The following is a 19,961-nucleotide window of genomic DNA, read 5'->3' as shown; positions in this document are numbered from 1 at the left end:
TTTTTGAGGATTTGAAAAAAATGAAAAAAAACAAAAAAAACATGGGTTATAGCCCATCGTTTTTTGAAATTTTGAAAAAAAGAAAAAAAAATAGTTTTTCATCATTTTTGAACATGGGCTATAGCCCATACCGTACGGCATACTATAGCACGCCGTTTTTCATCATTTTTGAGGATTTGAAAAAAAAAAAAAAAAAAAAAACATGGGTTATAGCCCATCGTTTTTTGAAAATTTGAAAAAAAAAAAATAACCTTGTTTTTCATCATTTTTGAACATGGGCTATAGCCCATATCGTACGGCATACTATAGCACGCCGTTTTTCATCATTTTGAGGATTTGAAAAAAATGAAAAAAAAACAAACATGGGTTATAGCCCATCGTTTTTTGAAATTTTGAAAAAAAAAAAATTAACCTTGTTTTTCTTCATTTTTGAACATGGGCTATAGCCCATACCGTATGGCATACTATAGCACGCCGTTTTTCATCATTTTTGAGGATTTGAAAAAAAAAAAAAAAAAAAAAAAAACATGGGTTATAGCCCATCGTTTTTTGAAATTTTGAAAGAAAAAAAAAGAACTAGTTTTTCATCCTTTTTGAACATGGGCTATAGCCCATACCATACGGCATACTATAGCACGCCGTTTTTCATCATTTTTGAGGATTTGAAAAAAATGAAGAAAAAAAAACGATGGGTTATAGCCCATCGTTTTTTTTTTTTTTTTTTCTTTTTTCAAATCCTCAAAAATGATGAAAAACGGCTTGCTATAGTATGCCGTACAGTATGGGCTATAGCCCATGGTCAAAAATGGGATAAAAAACGTCTAAAAATAGACGTCTAAAACACGTCTATTTTTAGACGTGTTTTAGACGTCTATTTTTAGACATTTTTATCCCATTTTTAGACGCTCGTCTAATAGCCCATACTGTACGGCATACTATAGCACGCCGTTTTTCATCATTTTTGAGGATTTAAAAAAAAAGAAAAAAAAAAAAACGATGGGTTATAGCCCATCGTTTTTTTTTTTTTTTTTTTTTTTTCAAATCCTCAAAAATGATGAAAAACGGCTTGCTATAGTATGCCGTACAGTATGGGCTTTATAGCCCATGGTCAAAAATGGGATAAAAAACGTCTAAAAATAGACGTCTAAAACACGTCTATTTTAGACGTGTTTTAGACGTCTATTTTTAGACATTTTTATCCCATTTTTAGACGCTCGTCTAATAGCCCATACTGTACGGCATACTATAGCACGCCGTTTTTCATCCTTTTTGAGGATTTGAAAAAAATGAAGAAAAAAAAAAAAAACATGGGTTATAGCCCATTGATTTTTTTTATTGTATAGCAGTGGCTCACAGCCTCAGCCTGATGACCTCAAAAGTCTCATATCTCCCCTGAGCCATAGGCAGTTGCTTTGGCTTAGTGGTTAAGATGTTGTCCTTCAGTGCAGGTGACCTGTGTTCGATTCCTGGGTGTTACACTCTGATGAACGTGATTCTATGTTCAACTCTTGATTCTTTCAACTTTAATATCTGAAGGCTAACATACAAAAGATCGCTTCAACAGTACAAAGAGGCAGATGTTACTGAGTGATGGTGTAGTAGGGGTTATTCCGCACAGAGAGTTCATTTTCAAATCCCACTCTTCTTAAAGTTTAATGCTAGTTATTGAGCTTCATTTACTGCTATTCTAGCAGTGGCTCACATGCCTCAGCCTGATTACCTCAAAACTCTAATTGTCGTAGTGGTTAAGATGTTGGCTTTCCACGTGGGAGACCAGGGTTCGATTCCCGGCTGTTACACTATCATATAAAAGAAGACCTCAACAGCGCTAAGAAACATCTGATTAATCTGATTAATCTGATTAATATGATTCTGTGTTATTTAAACTTTACTAACTGAAGGCTAACGAACAAAAGATCACTTCAAAATGACCAGGAGACTTTGCCTGAGAGTGTCTGACTGATGGTGCAATGGTCTAATCATCAGGCTTTCAGTACAGACATTCCATGTTCAAGTCCTGTTCCTCCTACAGCTCAATGCTGCAGTAATTTGAACTTTTCAAGGCTTGAATGAAAAATAAAAACTCAAAAGCACCAGGAGACATCTGCTGAATGCCCAAAGGTGCCTTGGCGTAATGGTGTGGAGTGCTTGACCCGTTGCCTCTGCTACAGGCAGTTGGCAGGTTCAAGTCCCATGTCATGACATCAAGGTGCTGGAGGACCATCGGGAGAGGGTGCTCTCTCCCCCTGTTTCCTGAGATGTAACGGTTGGGGCTTATGTCTGAAAGAACCCTGTCCAGCTAACCTTTTACCATGAAAATGTCCAATTTAACATACTCTTACCACCTCTCAGTTTGCCCTTTTCCAACTGGCCTGGAAGCCAGACATAAAAGAGGGACTTTCCAACCAAGTTTTGGCCCAGTATGCAAATGACAGACTATTCTTTCTGTCAGATGATGGGCCAAATTGCTATTTTATTTTTAAACGTTTGACCTAATTCTTATCTGTAAAATTTTAGGTGGACAGGGTTCTTTCAAACATAACCCCCAACTGCTACTTTTCAGGAAACAGGGGGAGAGAGCACCGTCTCCCGATGGTCCTCACTAGTACCTTGCATGGGACTTGAACCTGCAGGCAGGTGGTAGCAGAGGCTACCGATCAAGCACACCACACCATTGAGCTAAGGCACCTTGGGGCAATCAGCAGATGTCTCCTGGTGCTTATGAGTTTTTATTTTTTATTCTAGCCTTGAAAAGTTCAAATTACTGCAGCATTGGTTGAGTATTAGTTTTGAACCAGTAACCTTTGGATTATGAACCTCAGATTCATCTTTTGAGCCACATCGGCATGTAAGGTACAATCGGGAACTTATATTTAACCAGCCGTTTAGAATTTAGATGGACAGTGAAAATGTTCTTCAGGAGAATTGAACCCGGAATGTTCTGCTTATAAACCCCAGGTTTATCTACGGTGCCACACTGGCATGTGAGGTACAATCGGGAACTTATATTTAACCATCCGTTTAGAATTTAGATGGACAGTTCTGTTTATAAACGTCTAAAACAAGTCTAAAAATAGACGTGTTTTAGACGTCTGTTTTGAGGATATGAAAAAAAAAAAAAAAACATGGGTTATAGCCCATCGTTTTTTGAAACTTTGAAAAAAAATAAATAATCGTTTTTCATCATTTTTGAACATGGGCTATAGCCCATACCGTACGGCATACTATAGCACGCCGTTTTTCATCATTTTTGAGGATTTGAAAAAAATGAAAAAAAACAAAAAAAACATGGGTTATAGCCCATCGTTTTTTGAAATTTTGAAAAAAAGAAAAAAAAATAGTTTTTCATCATTTTTGAACATGGGCTATAGCCCATACCGTACGGCATACTATAGCACGCCGTTTTTCATCATTTTTGAGGATTTGAAAAAAAAAAAAAAAAAAAAAACATGGGTTATAGCCCATCGTTTTTTGAAAATTTGAAAAAAAAAAAATAACCTTGTTTTTCATCATTTTTGAACATGGGCTATAGCCCATATCGTACGGCATACTATAGCACGCCGTTTTTCATCATTTTGAGGATTTGAAAAAAATGAAAAAAAAACAAACATGGGTTATAGCCCATCGTTTTTTGAAATTTTGAAAAAAAAAAAATTAACCTTGTTTTTCTTCATTTTTGAACATGGGCTATAGCCCATACCGTATGGCATACTATAGCACGCCGTTTTTCATCATTTTTGAGGATTTGAAAAAAAAAAAAAAAAAAAAAAAAACATGGGTTATAGCCCATCGTTTTTTGAAATTTTGAAAGAAAAAAAAAGAACTAGTTTTTCATCCTTTTTGAACATGGGCTATAGCCCATACCATACGGCATACTATAGCACGCCGTTTTTCATCATTTTTGAGGATTTGAAAAAAATGAAGAAAAAAAAACGATGGGTTATAGCCCATCGTTTTTTTTTTTTTTTTTTTTTTTTCAAATCCTCAAAAATGATGAAAAACGGCTTGCTATAGTATGCCGTACAGTATGGGCTATAGCCCATGGTCAAAAATGGGATAAAAAACGTCTAAAAATAGACGTCTAAAACACGTCTATTTTTAGACGTGTTTTAGACGTCTATTTTTAGACATTTTTATCCCATTTTTAGACGCTCGTCTAATAGCCCATACTGTACGGCATACTATAGCACGCCGTTTTTCATCATTTTTGAGGATTTAAAAAAAAAGAAAAAAAAAAAAACGATGGGTTATAGCCCATCGTTTTTTTTTTTTTTTTTTTTTTTTCAAATCCTCAAAAATGATGAAAAACGGCTTGCTATAGTATGCCGTACAGTATGGGCTTTATAGCCCATGGTCAAAAATGGGATAAAAAACGTCTAAAAATAGACGTCTAAAACACGTCTATTTTAGACGTGTTTTAGACGTCTATTTTTAGACATTTTTATCCCATTTTTAGACGCTCGTCTAATAGCCCATACTGTACGGCATACTATAGCACGCCGTTTTTCATCCTTTTTGAGGATTTGAAAAAAATGAAGAAAAAAAAAAAAAACATGGGTTATAGCCCATTGATTTTTTTTATTGTATAGCAGTGGCTCACAGCCTCAGCCTGATGACCTCAAAAGTCTCATATCTCCCCTGAGCCATAGGCAGTTGCTTTGGCTTAGTGGTTAAGATGTTGTCCTTCAGTGCAGGTGACCTGTGTTCGATTCCTGGGTGTTACACTCTGATGAACGTGATTCTATGTTCAACTCTTGATTCTTTCAACTTTAATATCTGAAGGCTAACATACAAAAGATCGCTTCAACAGTACAAAGAGGCAGATGTTACTGAGTGATGGTGTAGTAGGGGTTATTCCGCACAGAGAGTTCATTTTCAAATCCCACTCTTCTTAAAGTTTAATGCTAGTTATTGAGCTTCATTTACTGCTATTCTAGCAGTGGCTCACATGCCTCAGCCTGATTACCTCAAAACTCTAATTGTCGTAGTGGTTAAGATGTTGGCTTTCCACGTGGGAGACCAGGGTTCGATTCCCGGCTGTTACACTATCATATAAAAGAAGACCTCAACAGCGCTAAGAAACATCTGATTAATATGATTCTGTGTTATTTAAACTTTACTAACTGAAGGCTAACGAACAAAAGATCACTTCAAAATGACCAGGAGACTTTGCCTGAGAGTGTCTGACTGATGGTGCAATGGTCTAATCATCAGGCTTTCAGTACAGACATTCCATGTTCAAGTCCTGTTCCTCCTACAGCTCAATGCTGCAGTAATTTGAACTTTTCAAGGCTTGAATGAAAAATAAAAACTCAAAAGCACCAGGAGACATCTGCTGAATGCCCAAAGGTGCCTTGGTGTAATGGTGTGGAGCGCTTGACCCGTTGCCTCTGCTACAGGCAGTTGGCAGGTTCAAGTCCCATGTCATGACATCAAGGTGCTGGAGGACCATCGGGAGAGGGTGCCCTCTCCCCCTGTTTCCTGAGATGTAACGGTTGGGGCTTATGTCTGAAAGAACCCTGTCCAGCTAACCTTTTACCATGAAAATGTCCAATTTAACATACTCTTACCACCTCTCAGTTTGCCCTTTTCCAACTGGCCTGGAAGCCAGACATAAAAGAGGGACTTTCCAACCAAGTTTTGGCCCAGTATGCAAATAGACAGACTATTCTTTCTGTCAGATGATGGGCCAAATTGCTATTTTATTTTTAAACGTTTGACCTAATTCTTATCTGTAAAATTTTAGGTGGACAGGGTTCATTCAAACATAACCCCCAACTGCTACTTTTCAGGAAACAGGGGGAGAGAGCACCGTCTCCCGATGGTCCTCACTAGTACCTTGCATGGGACTTGAACCTGCAGGCAGGTGGTAGCAGAGGCTACCGATCAAGCACACCACACCATTGAGCTAAGGCACCTTGGGGCAATCAGCAGATGTCTCCTGGTGCTTATGAGTTTTTATTTTTTATTCTAGCCTTGAAAAGTTCAAATTACTGCAGCATTGGTTGAGTATTAGTTTTGAACCAGTAACCTTTGGATTATGAACCTCAGATTTATCTTTTGAGCCACATCGGCATGTAAGGTACAATCGGGAACTTATATTTAACCAGCCGTTCAGAATTTAGATGGACAGTGAAAATGTTCTTCAGGAGAATTGAACCCGGAATGTTCTGCTTATAAACCCCAGGTTTATCTACGGTGCCACACTGGCATGTGAGGTACAATCGGGAACTTATATTTAACCATCCGTTTAGAATTTAGATGGACAGTTCTGTTTATAAACGTCTAAAACAAGTCTAAAAATAGACGTGTTTTAGACGTCTGTTTTGAGGATATGAAAAAAAAACAAAAAACATGGGTTATAGCCCATCGTTTTTTGAAACTTTGAAAAAAAAAAAAATCGTTTTTCATCATTTTTGAACATGGGCTATAGCCCATACCGTACGGCATACTATAGCACGCCGTTTTTCATCATTTTTGAGGATTTGAAAAAAAAAAACATGGGTTATAGCCCATCGTTTTTTTTAATTTTGAAAAAATAAATAACCTTGTTTTTCATCATTTTTGAACATGGGCTATAGCCCATATCGTACGGCATACTATAGCACGCCGTTTTTCATCATTTTGAGGATTTGAAAAAAATGAAAAAAAAAAAAACATGGGTTATAGCCCATCGTTTTTTGAAAATTTGAAAAAAAATAAATTAACCTTGTTTTTCTTCATTTTTGAACATGGGCTATAGCCCATACCGTATGGCATACTATAGCACGCCGTTTTTCATCATTTTTGAGGATTAAAAAAAAAAAAAAACATGGGTTATAGCCCATCGTTTTTTGAAATTTTGAAGGAAAAAAAAAGAACTAGTTTTTCATCATTTTTGTACATGGGCTATAGCCCATACCATACGGCATACTATAGCACACCGTTTTTCATCATTTTTGAGGATTTGAAAAAAATGAAGAAAAAAAAACGATGGGTTATAGCCCATCGTTTTTTTTTTTTTTTTTTTTTTTTTTAATCCTCAAAAATGATGAAAAACGGCTTGCTATAGTATGCCGTACAGTATGGGCTATAGCCCATGGTCAAAAATGGGATAAAAAACGTCTAAAAATAGACGTCTAAAACACGTCTATTTTTAGACGTGTTTTAGACGTCTATTTTTAGACATTTTTATCCCATTTTTAGACGCTCGTCTAATAGCCCATACTGTACGGCATACTATAGCACGCCGTTTTTCATCATTTTTGAGGATTTGAAAAAAATGAAGAAAAAAAAACGATGGGTTATAGCCCATCTTTTTTTTTCTTTTTTTTTTTTTTAAATCCTCAAAAATGATGAAAAACGGCTTGCTATAGTATGCCGTACAGTATGGGCTATAGCCCATGGTCAAAAATGATGAAAATGAGGATGAATTTTTTTTCAAAATTTCAAAAAACAATGGGCTATAACCCATCGTTTTTTTCATTTTTTCATTTTTTTCAAATCCTCAAAAATGATGAAAAACGGCGTGCTACAGTATAGTATGCCGTACGATATGGGCTATAGCCCATATCCTCGCGGTGTATAGCGGTGTACTAGAATGGGTGTTGCGGAGGATGAGAGCATTCCTCTCATCCTCCGCAACACAATGCATTCTCTATGGCAATAGCACAAACTTTGGCATGCTACTAGTCCTACATACTTACACCTAGCAACCCCATTCTAGCCTACTTAGGTTCATCTTATGGTGGACATGTTTGCCTGAAAAGGAATCTTTGAAATCTTTCATAGTTTTAGAAATATAGTGCTTTCAAATTTGAGACATTTAACATGGGGCTCAATGGCAGCTCTATAGGCACGTCAAAAGTCACTTTCACCTAGAAACTCCATTCACACTTTTTATTATTCAGCTTACTGTGGAGACACATGCTGGAACTTTTTTTTATTTTTATGTTTTGTAGTTTATGAGTTATTTAACTTAAACGCCCAATGCATTCTCTATGGCAATAGCACAAACTTTGGCATGCTACTATTCCTACATACTTACACCTAGCAACCCCATTCTAGCCTACTTAGGTTCATCTTACGGTGGACATGTTTGCCTGAAAAGGAATCTTTGAAATGTTTCATAGTTTTAGAAATATAGTGCTTTCAAATTTGAGACATTTAACATGGGGCTCAATGGCAGCTCTATAGGCACGTCAAAAGTCACTTTCATCTAGAAACTCCATTCACACTTTTTATTATTCAGCCTACTGTGGAGACACATGCTGGAACTTTTTTTTATTTTTATGTTTTGTAGTTTATGAGTTATTTAACTTAAACGCCCAATGCATTCTCTATGGCAATAGCACAAACTTTGGCATGCTACTAGTCCTACATACTTACACCTAGCAACCCCATTCTAGCCTACTTAGGTTCATCTTACGGTGGACATGTTTGCCTGAAAAGGAATCTTTGAAATGTTTCATAGTTTTAGAAATATAGTGCTTTCAAATTTACAATGGGGCTCAATGGCAAAAATGATGAAAAACGGCGTGCTATAGTATGCCGTACGATATGGGCTATAGCCCATGGTCCAAAATGATGAAAAACGAGGATTAAAAAAAAAAAGAAAAAAAAAACACGATGGGCTATAACCCATAGTTTTTTTTTTTCATTCTTTCATTTTTTTCAAATCCTCAAAAATTATGAAAAACGGCGTGCTATAGTATGCCGTACGATATGGGCTATAGCCCATGGTAAAAAATGATGAAAAATGAGGATATAAAAAAATAAAAAAAACAATGGGCTATAACCCATCGTTTTTTTCATTTTTTTTTTTTTTTCAAATCCTCAAAAATGATGAAAAACGGCGTGCTATAGTATAGTATGCCGTACGATATGGGCTATAGCCCATATCCTCGCGGTGTATAGCGGTGTACTAGAATGGGTGTTGCGGAGGATGAGAGCATTCCTCTCATCCTCCGCAACACAATGCATTCTCTATGGCAATAGCACAAACTTTGGCATGCTACTAGTCCTACATACTTACACCTAGCAACCCCATTCTAGCCTACTTAGGTTCATCTTATGGTGGTCATGTTTGCCTGAAAAGGAATCTTTGAAATGTTTCATAGTTTTCGAAATATAGTGCTTTCAAATTTACAATGGGGCTCAATGGCAAGACATTGGCACGTCAAAAATCACTTTCACCTAGAAACTCCATTCACACTTTTTATTATTCAGCTTACTGTGGAGACACATGCTGGAACTTTTTACTTTGAAATGTTTCGTAGTTTCTGAGTTATTTAACTTAAACGACAACGCCCAATGCATTCTCAATTGCAATAGCACAAACTTTGGCATGCTACTAACTAGTCCTACATACTTACACCTAGAAACCCCATTCAAACCTATTTAGGTTCATCTTACGGTGGACATGTGTTGGATATTTTCTTTGGTATTTGTTCACATCTTATTACTATGTTAAAAATGACCTTGTATTTGGTGTACAGGACTGCCCTGTCACCCAGTGATGTTATATCCATATTTGCATGGTATTAATCCTATTATCAGTTGTCATCCACTCCAGATGGAAAAATGTGACGCATGACCTGACAAACAACTTTGCTCTAAAGATGAGGATATAAACACCCTCTCACCCCCTGAGATAAAGAGTCAAACAACAGAATCCTAATCACGGACGTGATTAAAAGTCAAAAAGAGGATTCAGACAATCGGAACTCATGACACTGTACTCTGATTACCACCTATCGACCTATGGCAATGTGACAACTGAATTCTGTATCTATGACATGATTGTCAGTATATGTATGTGCAAAATGATGTAACGGGGTTCTGAACACTTACAGTACGGAGAATCTCCTACTGCCTTGACATTTCTTGTAACAAACGCTTGAACCGAAGACTTTACTAAAGATCTGATTGCTTACACGGTTTCCTGTGTCAAATTCTTTCAGAGTCTCTTCCTCTCTGGTTTCACCAGAGAGAAATACTTTTGGTTGAATACTTTTGGGTGCTCTTGGTTGATGGAGGTTTCTCACTGGTCCAGGAAGAATAGTTAAAGTGGAGTTGACAATTTAACTCTAACAACATGTTTGCCTGAAAAGGAATCTTTTAAATGGTTCATAGTTTTAGAAAAATAACTACATGCTAGCTTTATTTGATCAAGGTGATGAAGATCCTGTACACCTCTACAGTGTGTGTATCAAGTGAGATAAGCCCCACCTGTGGTCAGATCCTTCCCATACTTGAGAAACTGAAGGAGCACTTTACAGTTCGGGAAGAAGACACATTGTTTGTGTCTGCCATTAAACATAAGATTTGGACGGACCTTTCTGCACGTTACCAGGACGACATCCCCGCGTTCCTGGAAGAGGTGACTGCCATGGACCCCAGGTTAAAAGCGAAGAGTGACAGAGACTCCACCTGGGACCATTTGAAGAAAGCTTGTCTAGCAGCCAATGCCACAGTGGCAGAGCCGTTCCCAGACCCTGAGGACAGTGACACAGCCCAGGAGGAGGCAGAGTGTGATGTTGATGATGACGGCACACTGGTCGCAGAGGATGAAGTGTATTCTGTGGTTGCACACACTTCTCTACAGCCCAAGAGTAAGAAGAGTGCCTTGGAGGAGCTGTTTGCAGAGGAGGAACAAGAACTACTCACTATCCAGCCAAGCGGGGTGACCACCACTCAGTGTGTTCGCCAGGAGATCATTCTTTACAGAAACCTACCCCCATTGTCTATGACAGAAGACCCTGTCCTGTGGTGGTGGGGAAAGAGAGACACCCTGCCCCTGCTAGCTGAACTGTCTAAGAGCTACCTTTGCGTTCAAGCCTCCTCCACCCCCTCAGAGAGTGTTCTCCATTGCTGGGGATACCATCATGCCTGACAAGGCAGACATGCTGATCTTTCTGCAGAAAAACACCTAGAGCTGAGCTTTTATTTTTATATAATGCAGCACGTTTTATTTGTCTCATCTGTCTTCCACTTTTAAGTATGTGTTTAAGTGCACAAGCATTTATATTGACATGGAACAACATGTGAACATGTTTAGTTAATGGACAAACGTTTTTAAGAATGTATGATTGCAGTATGGTTTGCCTAAATAATATAATAATACAAGTTTCACACTTGTCTTGAACACTGTTTGTGTGGTTACAGTTACTGTGTGTTTTCAAATGTAAATCTGTGTTTACTCCACAGAACAAAATGTATTAATTATTGTACCATTGTTTTCATGTAGCCTAATGCTAATTTGGATATAAACAGTAGCAGCACTCTAGTATTTCTAGCCACAGTGAATGCCATATAAGAAAATGTGTATGTGTATAGTTGTCCATCTACAGTAAAGTCATGATTATTTGTTATTGATTATATTATTAATGAAAAGATTGAGCATCTGAAGTGAAGTTATCCACTATAATACAGACTGATAGACTGTATACTGATTGTTAATAAATGATTCCAATGATAGCAGCTACAACTGAATGCAGCACGTTTTATTTGTCTCATCTGTCTTCCACTTTTAGGAGACATAAATACTGTAGCACTGCCCCGTGCCCGGGAGGTGTTACACTAATATGAAGCCTGGTGCAGGCATGTAGAACAGCAGGTGGCATAGTTTCCCCATTTAGCTCGATTTTAACTACAACCTATATTTAACTATGATGATCATTTGAAAAGTCAAAGTGACACCAAGAAGGAACAACTGAAAACATAAAATCATAGAGAGCTCAGTGGCACCCTTGTTAAGATGACGTCCATGCGAGCCAGTGAGTTCAAATCCAGCTGAGTTCCTCCTACTTTCACTCTGCAGAAGAACATATGGAAAGAGATGGAAAGGCGGAGGAAATTCTCAGAGAGCATGGTGCGGCTCTCTGTGATAAGCTGCTGTCGTCTATGTGAGCCACAGGTTGTGCGTTCAAGTCTAGCTGAGTCCTTGTACTCTTCACTGTGGACCACATTTTGGAGATATAACACCCAGAAGAACAATTAATAGAAAGCTGATGAGATTCATGTGAGCCACATGTTGTGGGTTCAAGTTCAGCCCATAGCCCATGGCCTGACAGCATACTATAGCATGCTTTTTTCTACATTTTTGAGGATTTGAAAAAAAGACGAAAATCACTCCGAGACCATGGACTATAATATTGCCCATGTGTCTCGGACGGCATACTATAGCATGCCGTTTTTCATCATTTTGAGGATTTGAAAAAAAGACAAAATCACTCCGAGACCATGGTCTCGGAGGGACACTGGGGGACACTGGGGAGGCACTGGGAGGACACTGGGGAGGCACTGGGGGGACACTGGGGAGGCATTGGGGAGGCACAGGGCCAGGCCCATATAATAATAATAATAATAAAACTTTATTTGTATAGCACCTTATCATGACATGAAATGCAGCTCAAAGTGCTTTACAGAACAATGGAGAATAAAAGAAAAGCAAGGCAACGACATTAAAAAAAAACAATATAGTGGCCTATATGGGGAGATACGTCATTACTCCATGGAAAAGGATATTTTGATTTTATGACTTACGGTTCAAGAGTCATAGGGCAAAACTTAAGTGGGCTGTTATAGCGCCACCATGATGACTGATGTAATTCCTTTTCAATTAATTTTCATAATTATTATGAACCTCCCCCCCAAGTCTTGTAAATATGGCGCTTACGGTCTCCAAGTCTAGTCTTCGATCTTCCCATTATAAGTCTATGGAGATCTAATTAATGAATATCAATTAAACTAGGCCTACAACAGATCTCTTAGCAAATATACAAGCACACGATTTGCGATGAAGCCGGTCGATTTGACATAGGCCTATATGGCTTGAGTGTGTGCAGCAAAAACTGTGGGAGGAGTAGCACGGAAAAGTATCGCTCATTTACAATAACAATATTAGGGCAACCACACCATAATAGTCTGGTTGCAACCACTCATGACACTTTGCATCACTTTAAAAAAAACTGTCCTTTTTCACAGCCAGTGCTTTAAACATTGAACACTGAAGCCGAGGCTTTATTATGCCTACCCTATTTGAGGAGTAACTTTCTTAGTTAGCCTACAAAACAAAACCACATATAGAGCTAGTTCAACAAAAATAAAATCAATATAGGCATCAGCAGATTTTAGCACATACCAAGAATACAGAAAGATGCCAGACTGGACCCAACTGATGACTGAAACGGCATCCTTTGAATACTCAATTGCCAGGAGGAATAACGTCAAAGGGAAGTTCCATGAGATATGGGACTACTTTTATTTATATATCAAAGGATTGTTGTATAGTAACATTTTGTATTTGTACATTACATATGATATAACCACGAGTGTCAACAACGGTGTGGAGGGGTGTTGGCCTACCAGCATGTGCACTTAAGCCTCTCCAGCTGATCCAAAATGCAGCAGCTCGCTTGGTCTTCAACCAGCCAAAATTCTCACATGTCTCCCCCCTGCTCCGCTCCCTCCACTGGCTCCCGGTCGCTGCCCGCACAGAATACAAAACTCTGATGCTGGCATTCAAAGCAACCAAAGGTATGGCTCCCCCATATCTTGCAAGTATGATTGAACCCTACAAACCCTCCCGCGCACTCAGATCAGCCAACGCAGGGAAGCGGAAGTACCCTCACTAAAAACGCCGGGACAACGCTCCACACGTCCCAAACTCTTCCAAAACTGTGGAATGCACTTCCCATTGCAGTCAGAACTGCAGCATCACTCCCAATCTTCCGCCGTAGCCTGAAAACCCACCTTTTCAGACTCCATCATGGCCCATAGCACTTACCCCACACCCTTTTCTGTAGACTTAGATAGCATTTGACACAGACTTATAGCATGTTATGTAGACAGCACTATAATTGTATTGTATATAGTCATAGCACGCCATAGTACATATGTATAGCATAGTAGTAAATATGTATAGTTTATATGTATAGTGTATAGTTTCATTATATAGATATTCCACTGTTACTTTCTTAGCTTACGCATGTTTCATGATAAATGCTTTTATGTGATGTATTCCCATGCTTTTGTTCTTGCTTAAATGTAAGTCGCTCTGGATTAAGAGCGTCTGCTAAATGCCTAAATTGAAAATTGTGTTGTCCAGGGGTTTTCTTTTGTATGCTTTATTTAAAATCATTAAAAGAACTTTGATGACAAAAAAAAAAAGAAAAAGAAATATGCAACCCATGATGTATTTTCGGTATATTAAGTAGGTCTTTATGTAGGTCTACATGTTTTCATACATCTCTGCTTGGCCTATTAATAGGCCTACATGTCTATCATGTCTTGATTCTGATGATGTCCATTGTCCTGGCCAGTGGCCAGTGTCCTGCATGGTCAGTAGGTGACGGTGTAGGCAGTGTAACTGTGTAAGTGATGTGGAAATATGGCAAGTTGAGTCTTCTTTCACCATATTCTTCACAAGTTGGTGAGTACATGTGTGGCGTACAGTATACTGTGCACCACAAGAGAATGGTGCAGGCAGGGCAGGATTAACCCTTTGTGGGGCATAGGGCTAAGGCCATGTTTATTTTCATTTATTTTTATTAACCTGCACATTTATTTCTACATTCATTTCTGTATTATTAATGTATTCCTTTATTTTATTTAAATATGACACCTCTGGCCCTCCATAAAATAAATCATGGACTTCATACTAGTACTAAACTTTGAATCAATCAATTATGGGAATATCATTTATCGATGGAATGATCAAATAAAGACTCACTCATTGGTATGTGATTCTGAAGTTTACAGTTCAGAAAACCTCTTAAAATACTATACTATTCATTGACAATTGAGAATTGTTATTTAATTCACAAAAGGACTTATCTGAAGTCTTTAGTACACTCATCTGGGCCTCAGGGGGCTATACAAATAATTATACAGTCATGAATCATCACAATCCACATACAATTGAACATATAAAAAACACGACCAAAAAGCTGAAGCATAAAACATACTAAAAACAATGAAACCTCACATTTTAAAGGATTGTTTTTTAAGCTCCCCTGTGTATTTTCTATCCCCACAAATGTGCAATTTTGAGGATTTCTCATCATATAGAGGCTTTTAATGGAAACTTCTCTCAGGAACAGCTCAACTGATTTGGTCGAATTTGTGATGTCATCAATGTCACCCTACTTTGTATAATTCCTCCCTCTCTTCAGTCTTCAGTTCCAAATTTGCATTTCCACTTTGTTTACAATGTCCGCCATTGTTGATTTTCCAAGCTGGCATGGAATGGAAACAAGCCTGTGTTTATCTAGCATCAGTATTATAATGACTCAAATATTAAACAAGTTGCATATCAGCACCCCCACCACCTCAGGACATTGTGGTACTGCAGCTAAATGCAGCTTCAGAAGCAAAAAAGAAATGCCATGGACTGGTTATATCAGAGTGGTGATTGAGGCTCAAACCATTAGTTTTGTTTTCAAATTCATGTTATACTGTAGCTGCTTTAAACATTCACATTTGATAATCAACACTACTTTAAGTTGTAGCGTGTAGACATTTTGGCAGGGTTAACGCCGACAGTTGTACAATTTTCCCTCAGGAGGTTGATAGTAAATACTATATATTTTCATGGTATGCTGGGTATGGCACAGAATGGGTCAGCCATCTATAACACTGTCTGTCTGTATGTACAGTATACATACTGTATGTATGTATTTGGTTAAAATGGCCTGTTGCACTGGCCTAAAAGTGGGTCCTTAAAAACTGCTTCAACTTCTGAGATGTATGTATGTATGTATGTACGTACGGGTATCAGGTAAGGTCGCCCCTAAACCATCTTGTCCCTCGATTTTTCCGCCAACCTCAAGACGACCGCTCCGTGCCGCGTTTCTTGTATTCTTTATTTTGTGTTACTAACAATAAGGTTAGAAATAAGTTTAGGGTTATAGGCATCTAGATTTACTGGGGTTAAGTTTAGCTATAGGTTTAGGCATAGTTTTACTGAGGTTAAGGTTAGGGATTAGGTTAGGTTTAATGTTTTTTACTCAATCATTTTCACTTAGCTTTAATTCATTTTCAAGTGGCTTTTAGATGTACAAATGTAGATTTATTTTGTGTATATGTGTGTGAATATGTTTTCACATTTTGCCAATTCATAATCAGAAACACTGTCCTGTACAGGTACCTCCACATATAGGCCAGCCTACAGTACATACTGCTCAGTTCCTTTCAACAAATGTTCCTAATGGTTTTTTTTCTTCTTTGGCGCAACTGTGATCAGGCACATTCTTCAGGAAGTTCTGGCGATTGAACTTACCACCCTGTGTCTTTCAAACAGTGCTCCATGTGTGCCATGGAGTGAATCCCCATTTAGTGTCATCAATCGTGTAACTACAGTAGGCCTATTTTATGATTTTTTAGGATTTTCATCTATCTTTCTTTTGTATATTACAGTATAGTTTCTTTGTAACAAAGTATTTTCTTTTTGGGGGAGTATAATAGGCCTATATGGGATTTGTTTTATGATATATTACAGTTAGATTTGTTTTCTTCTTTTCTGACACATTATGAACACACTAGCATAGTAGCAATTTACAATTTAGGCATTAGCAGATGCTCTCTTAATCCAGAGTGATTTACAGTATATACAGCAAAAACGATGGTATTAAGTGTTGGGGTTCTAAACTTTCCACAGTCCTCTGAGATGCAAAGCAAAAAGATATATTAATGAATATCAAAATACTTAACATCACCTACAAGGTGCTCAACAACCAGGCTACCTATCTGACCTGCTGAAGCGCCACGTGCCTTCCTGTTCCCTCAGGTCTGCTGATGCCAACCTCCTGGACATCCCCAAAAAAAAAGAAATGCAACTGGGGTGACAGGGCTTTCTCAGTTGCAGCCCCCTCCCTTTAGGAGTCACTCCCACAAGTCCCAACTCACATAAAAGCCGCACCCACCCTTGCCATGTTCAAAGCCTCCCTCAAAACCAGGGGGGCAGTCAGACAGATATTTCCTGAAGCCACTAAGGAAATCGGGACTTCCATATAATGGCCTGTTGTGGCGCTGTCATTGGGCCCAAAAAAACCCATAGCTCCAGAGAGGCCCATGTATTTGGGCCCAACTTCACCTAGACTGTATTACCTTAATAAACATGGTCATGAATACTTTGCTTCCAGTCACTAGTTTAAAGTCTCATTTCTCATGTCATAATATTATTTTTGGAAAATTATGGTCCCATTTATTTAAAAAAATACCATAAAGTCGCGTATGTTCTGAGGGGCGTGGCTACCGTTACAGTCTATGAACGGGAGCCACCCCCGTTCAGTCAAAATAAAAACCAATGAAGAGTAAGGGGGGAAGTCCCGCCTCGTTGTCTGGGCCAGCCAATTGCCCAGCTGGGCCCAAACGGATCTAGAAATATGGCGATTTACAGTGCAAGGAATTACAGGCTTCATTTTACGTCCATGTTAGACCCGGGGAACGCTTTGTCCATATTTTTTACAGTCTATGCTCAAAACGCACCTTTTCAGACTCGTTTTTTCCCGCAGCCCCGCTAATTAAAATCCCCCTTTCTGCATTTTTTGTGTTTGTTTTTAACCTTTTAACTAGTTATTCGCTTAATAAAGGTGTTTCTTTGAATTGTTCTGTTGTGTAAAGCGACTTTGAGAACTATGAGAAAAGTGCTATACAAATTGGATGTATTATTATTACAGCCAGAAATGGTGCCATCTTATAATGCGCATTAGTGATATATGAAGATGTTCGTTGAAATTGAGTGATGTTCTCCTTTAACTCTTTAACAGTTAGAGTTGATGATTATTTATCTTCAGCAGGTTAACAAAAAAAGAGAAACTGCCATAAGCACCATCACAACACTGCCCAGATACTGGGTGGAGACGCCAGCTAGAGTGGAGGCATCAGGTTTAGTGGTGGCGGCATCAGGTAGAGACCTATAGACACCAGACAGACAGACAGACACATTATTCATACAGTACAATTTCAAAGGTTATTTACAGTAATACAGTATAGCAGCATAATTGAGCATAACATGCTGTGTCTTACCCAGTTCCAGGGAATAAATAGCAGTTGTTGTTGCTGGAATAGTTTGAATGTTTCAGAATTATATGTTTGTACGCCTCATCATCATCTCCGGTGATATCCGTTACGGCCTCCACCTTGAACACTTCAACAGGGGATAAGAGCATCTCAATCTCACTTGCTTTATTGCATTTGGTGTCCATCAGGTTGAGAGTAGAGCAGGAGGTTATGCTAAATAAGACTCCACCATCTAATTCTCCAAGTAATGCTTTATCAGGTGTAACTTCGAGGAACATTCCAAACCTAATCTCTGAGCCTGGTTGCACTTTGTATTTGCCGGTCTCTGCATACCGGTACACAGTCTGACACTTCCCTTTATTCAGCAGCTTCATGGAATCCATAAGGAGGAAGTGGAGGGACTTGAATTGAAACTTGCTGTCGTAGAGAGTAGAGTTCCCACCCAGAGATTCAACATCACCATTAAATTCATTTAGGAAACCTTTATCCCCATTCTGATATGCCAACATGGCAGCAGTGTGCTCCATTACTCCCCCAGGGATCAGTGTTGTACATGGCTTGTTTGCATTCCAGGCTGCCTTGAAATGTTCACTGCTTTGCAGCTCCTCATCCAATAGCCCCGACGTGATCTTCTTTAGGACCTGGTCACGGCATCCATCGTACTGGTCATCCACTGCATCTGGAGCCATGTCCAGCACTTTTATGTCTGCAGTCTCTACAGCCATCTGTAATTCATTGTTGCATTCATTTTAATTAGCCAGTCCCCTGTTGACCACTAGGGAACTGTTAACACCTTAATAGACAGTACACACATGCATGCGCACGCGCACACGCGCACACACGCACACACACACACACACACACACACACACACACACACACACACACACACACACACACACACACACACACACACACACACACACACACACACACACACACACACACACACACACACACACACACACACACACACACACACACACGCAACGGAAACTTACCTTGTAATAAAAAGCTGTAAGAACCACTGCTAGGAGTCTTCCTCTCATGTGCCCCATTTTGTGCGTTGCCCTCGTAAGTGAAGTCACTGAAGTAGATCAAATTAATATATTGTAACTCGTAGGAACATGTTCCGTGATGACACATACATTTGACATGACATCATAGGTAATGGGCACAAAGTATAGTTGCCGATATTCAAAACATTCAGAAAAACTAAACCTGATTATGCCTGATTCAATTATGTTTTTGTAGAAATGTGACGGAGTTGACAAAGATCTTGGACACAACTTTAAAGGTCCAACTTTTCTTCTATGTATGTATACTGTAGGCACTGTAGACCCCCCCGGCCATCTTCACTGAACCACAAAAACACATGACATACAGACCCCCCCACCTCCACTGAACCACATAAACACATAAATAGTCCAAACTAAAAGAACAAAAAATCAGTTTGTTATCAGAAGCACATACCTTTTTTGTAGAATAGATCATTCCTCACAGAAAGCCAAACTTGGGAGGAAAGTTGAAACGACAACAAGTCCCAAGCACAATAGACTTCAGGGGCGTGTCCCCACTGTGATTTTCTGATGGGAGGAGGAAAATTATTTATCTAACGTCAGCAACTCCTTTTCCTTCCGAGGAAAAGGAAGGAACAATTGGCATTTGGCCTGGGGTCTTTTTCTTCTCCTAATGGCATACAGTAGCTTGTTATTGGCAGGACTCAGGAGCAGTACAGTTATGCCATCAATATGGCATAACAGTTAACTGTATAATACACAAACAGCACAGAGATTTTAAAACACTTCTCTGTACCCAAATGTTATTATTTATTATACTCCTGTAAGCTTTCCATTTTTTCAGTGCATTGGCGGTGTAGAATCAGATAAAGCTATCGCTTTCCAGTGAAGGTTTTAGTCGATCAATATGCATTATACAGTTAAATCCTTTTTATTGAT

The 19,961-nt window shown here is 38.7% G+C and overlaps 1 protein-coding gene across 1 annotated transcript; it reads right to left on the bottom strand.

Moving 5' to 3' along the window:
- Positions 1 to 14,665: 14,665 nt before the first annotated feature.
- On the bottom strand, positions 14,666 to 19,585 carry LOC310858532 (ecto-ADP-ribosyltransferase 5). Its single transcript, XM_083764693.1, has 4 exons — positions 19,477 to 19,585; positions 19,005 to 19,090; positions 18,010 to 18,728; positions 14,666 to 17,897 (listed from the first exon to the last, which is right to left on the bottom strand). The coding sequence occupies exons 2-4, from the start codon at positions 19,059 to 19,061 to the stop codon at positions 17,774 to 17,776; spliced, it is 900 nt and encodes a 299-aa protein (XP_083620819.1). The 5' UTR covers positions 19,062 to 19,090; positions 19,477 to 19,585; the 3' UTR covers positions 14,666 to 17,773.
- Positions 19,586 to 19,961: the final 376 nt, after the last annotated feature.

This window comes from Protomyctophum parallelum (assembly GCF_964188405.1).
Source record: "Protomyctophum parallelum genome assembly, chromosome: 5".
In the NCBI taxonomy this organism is placed as follows: Eukaryota; Metazoa; Chordata; class Actinopteri; order Myctophiformes; family Myctophidae; genus Protomyctophum; species Protomyctophum parallelum.
The sequence above is the reverse complement of the archived record's forward strand: the minus strand, read 5'-3'. Positions and strand labels throughout refer to the sequence as shown.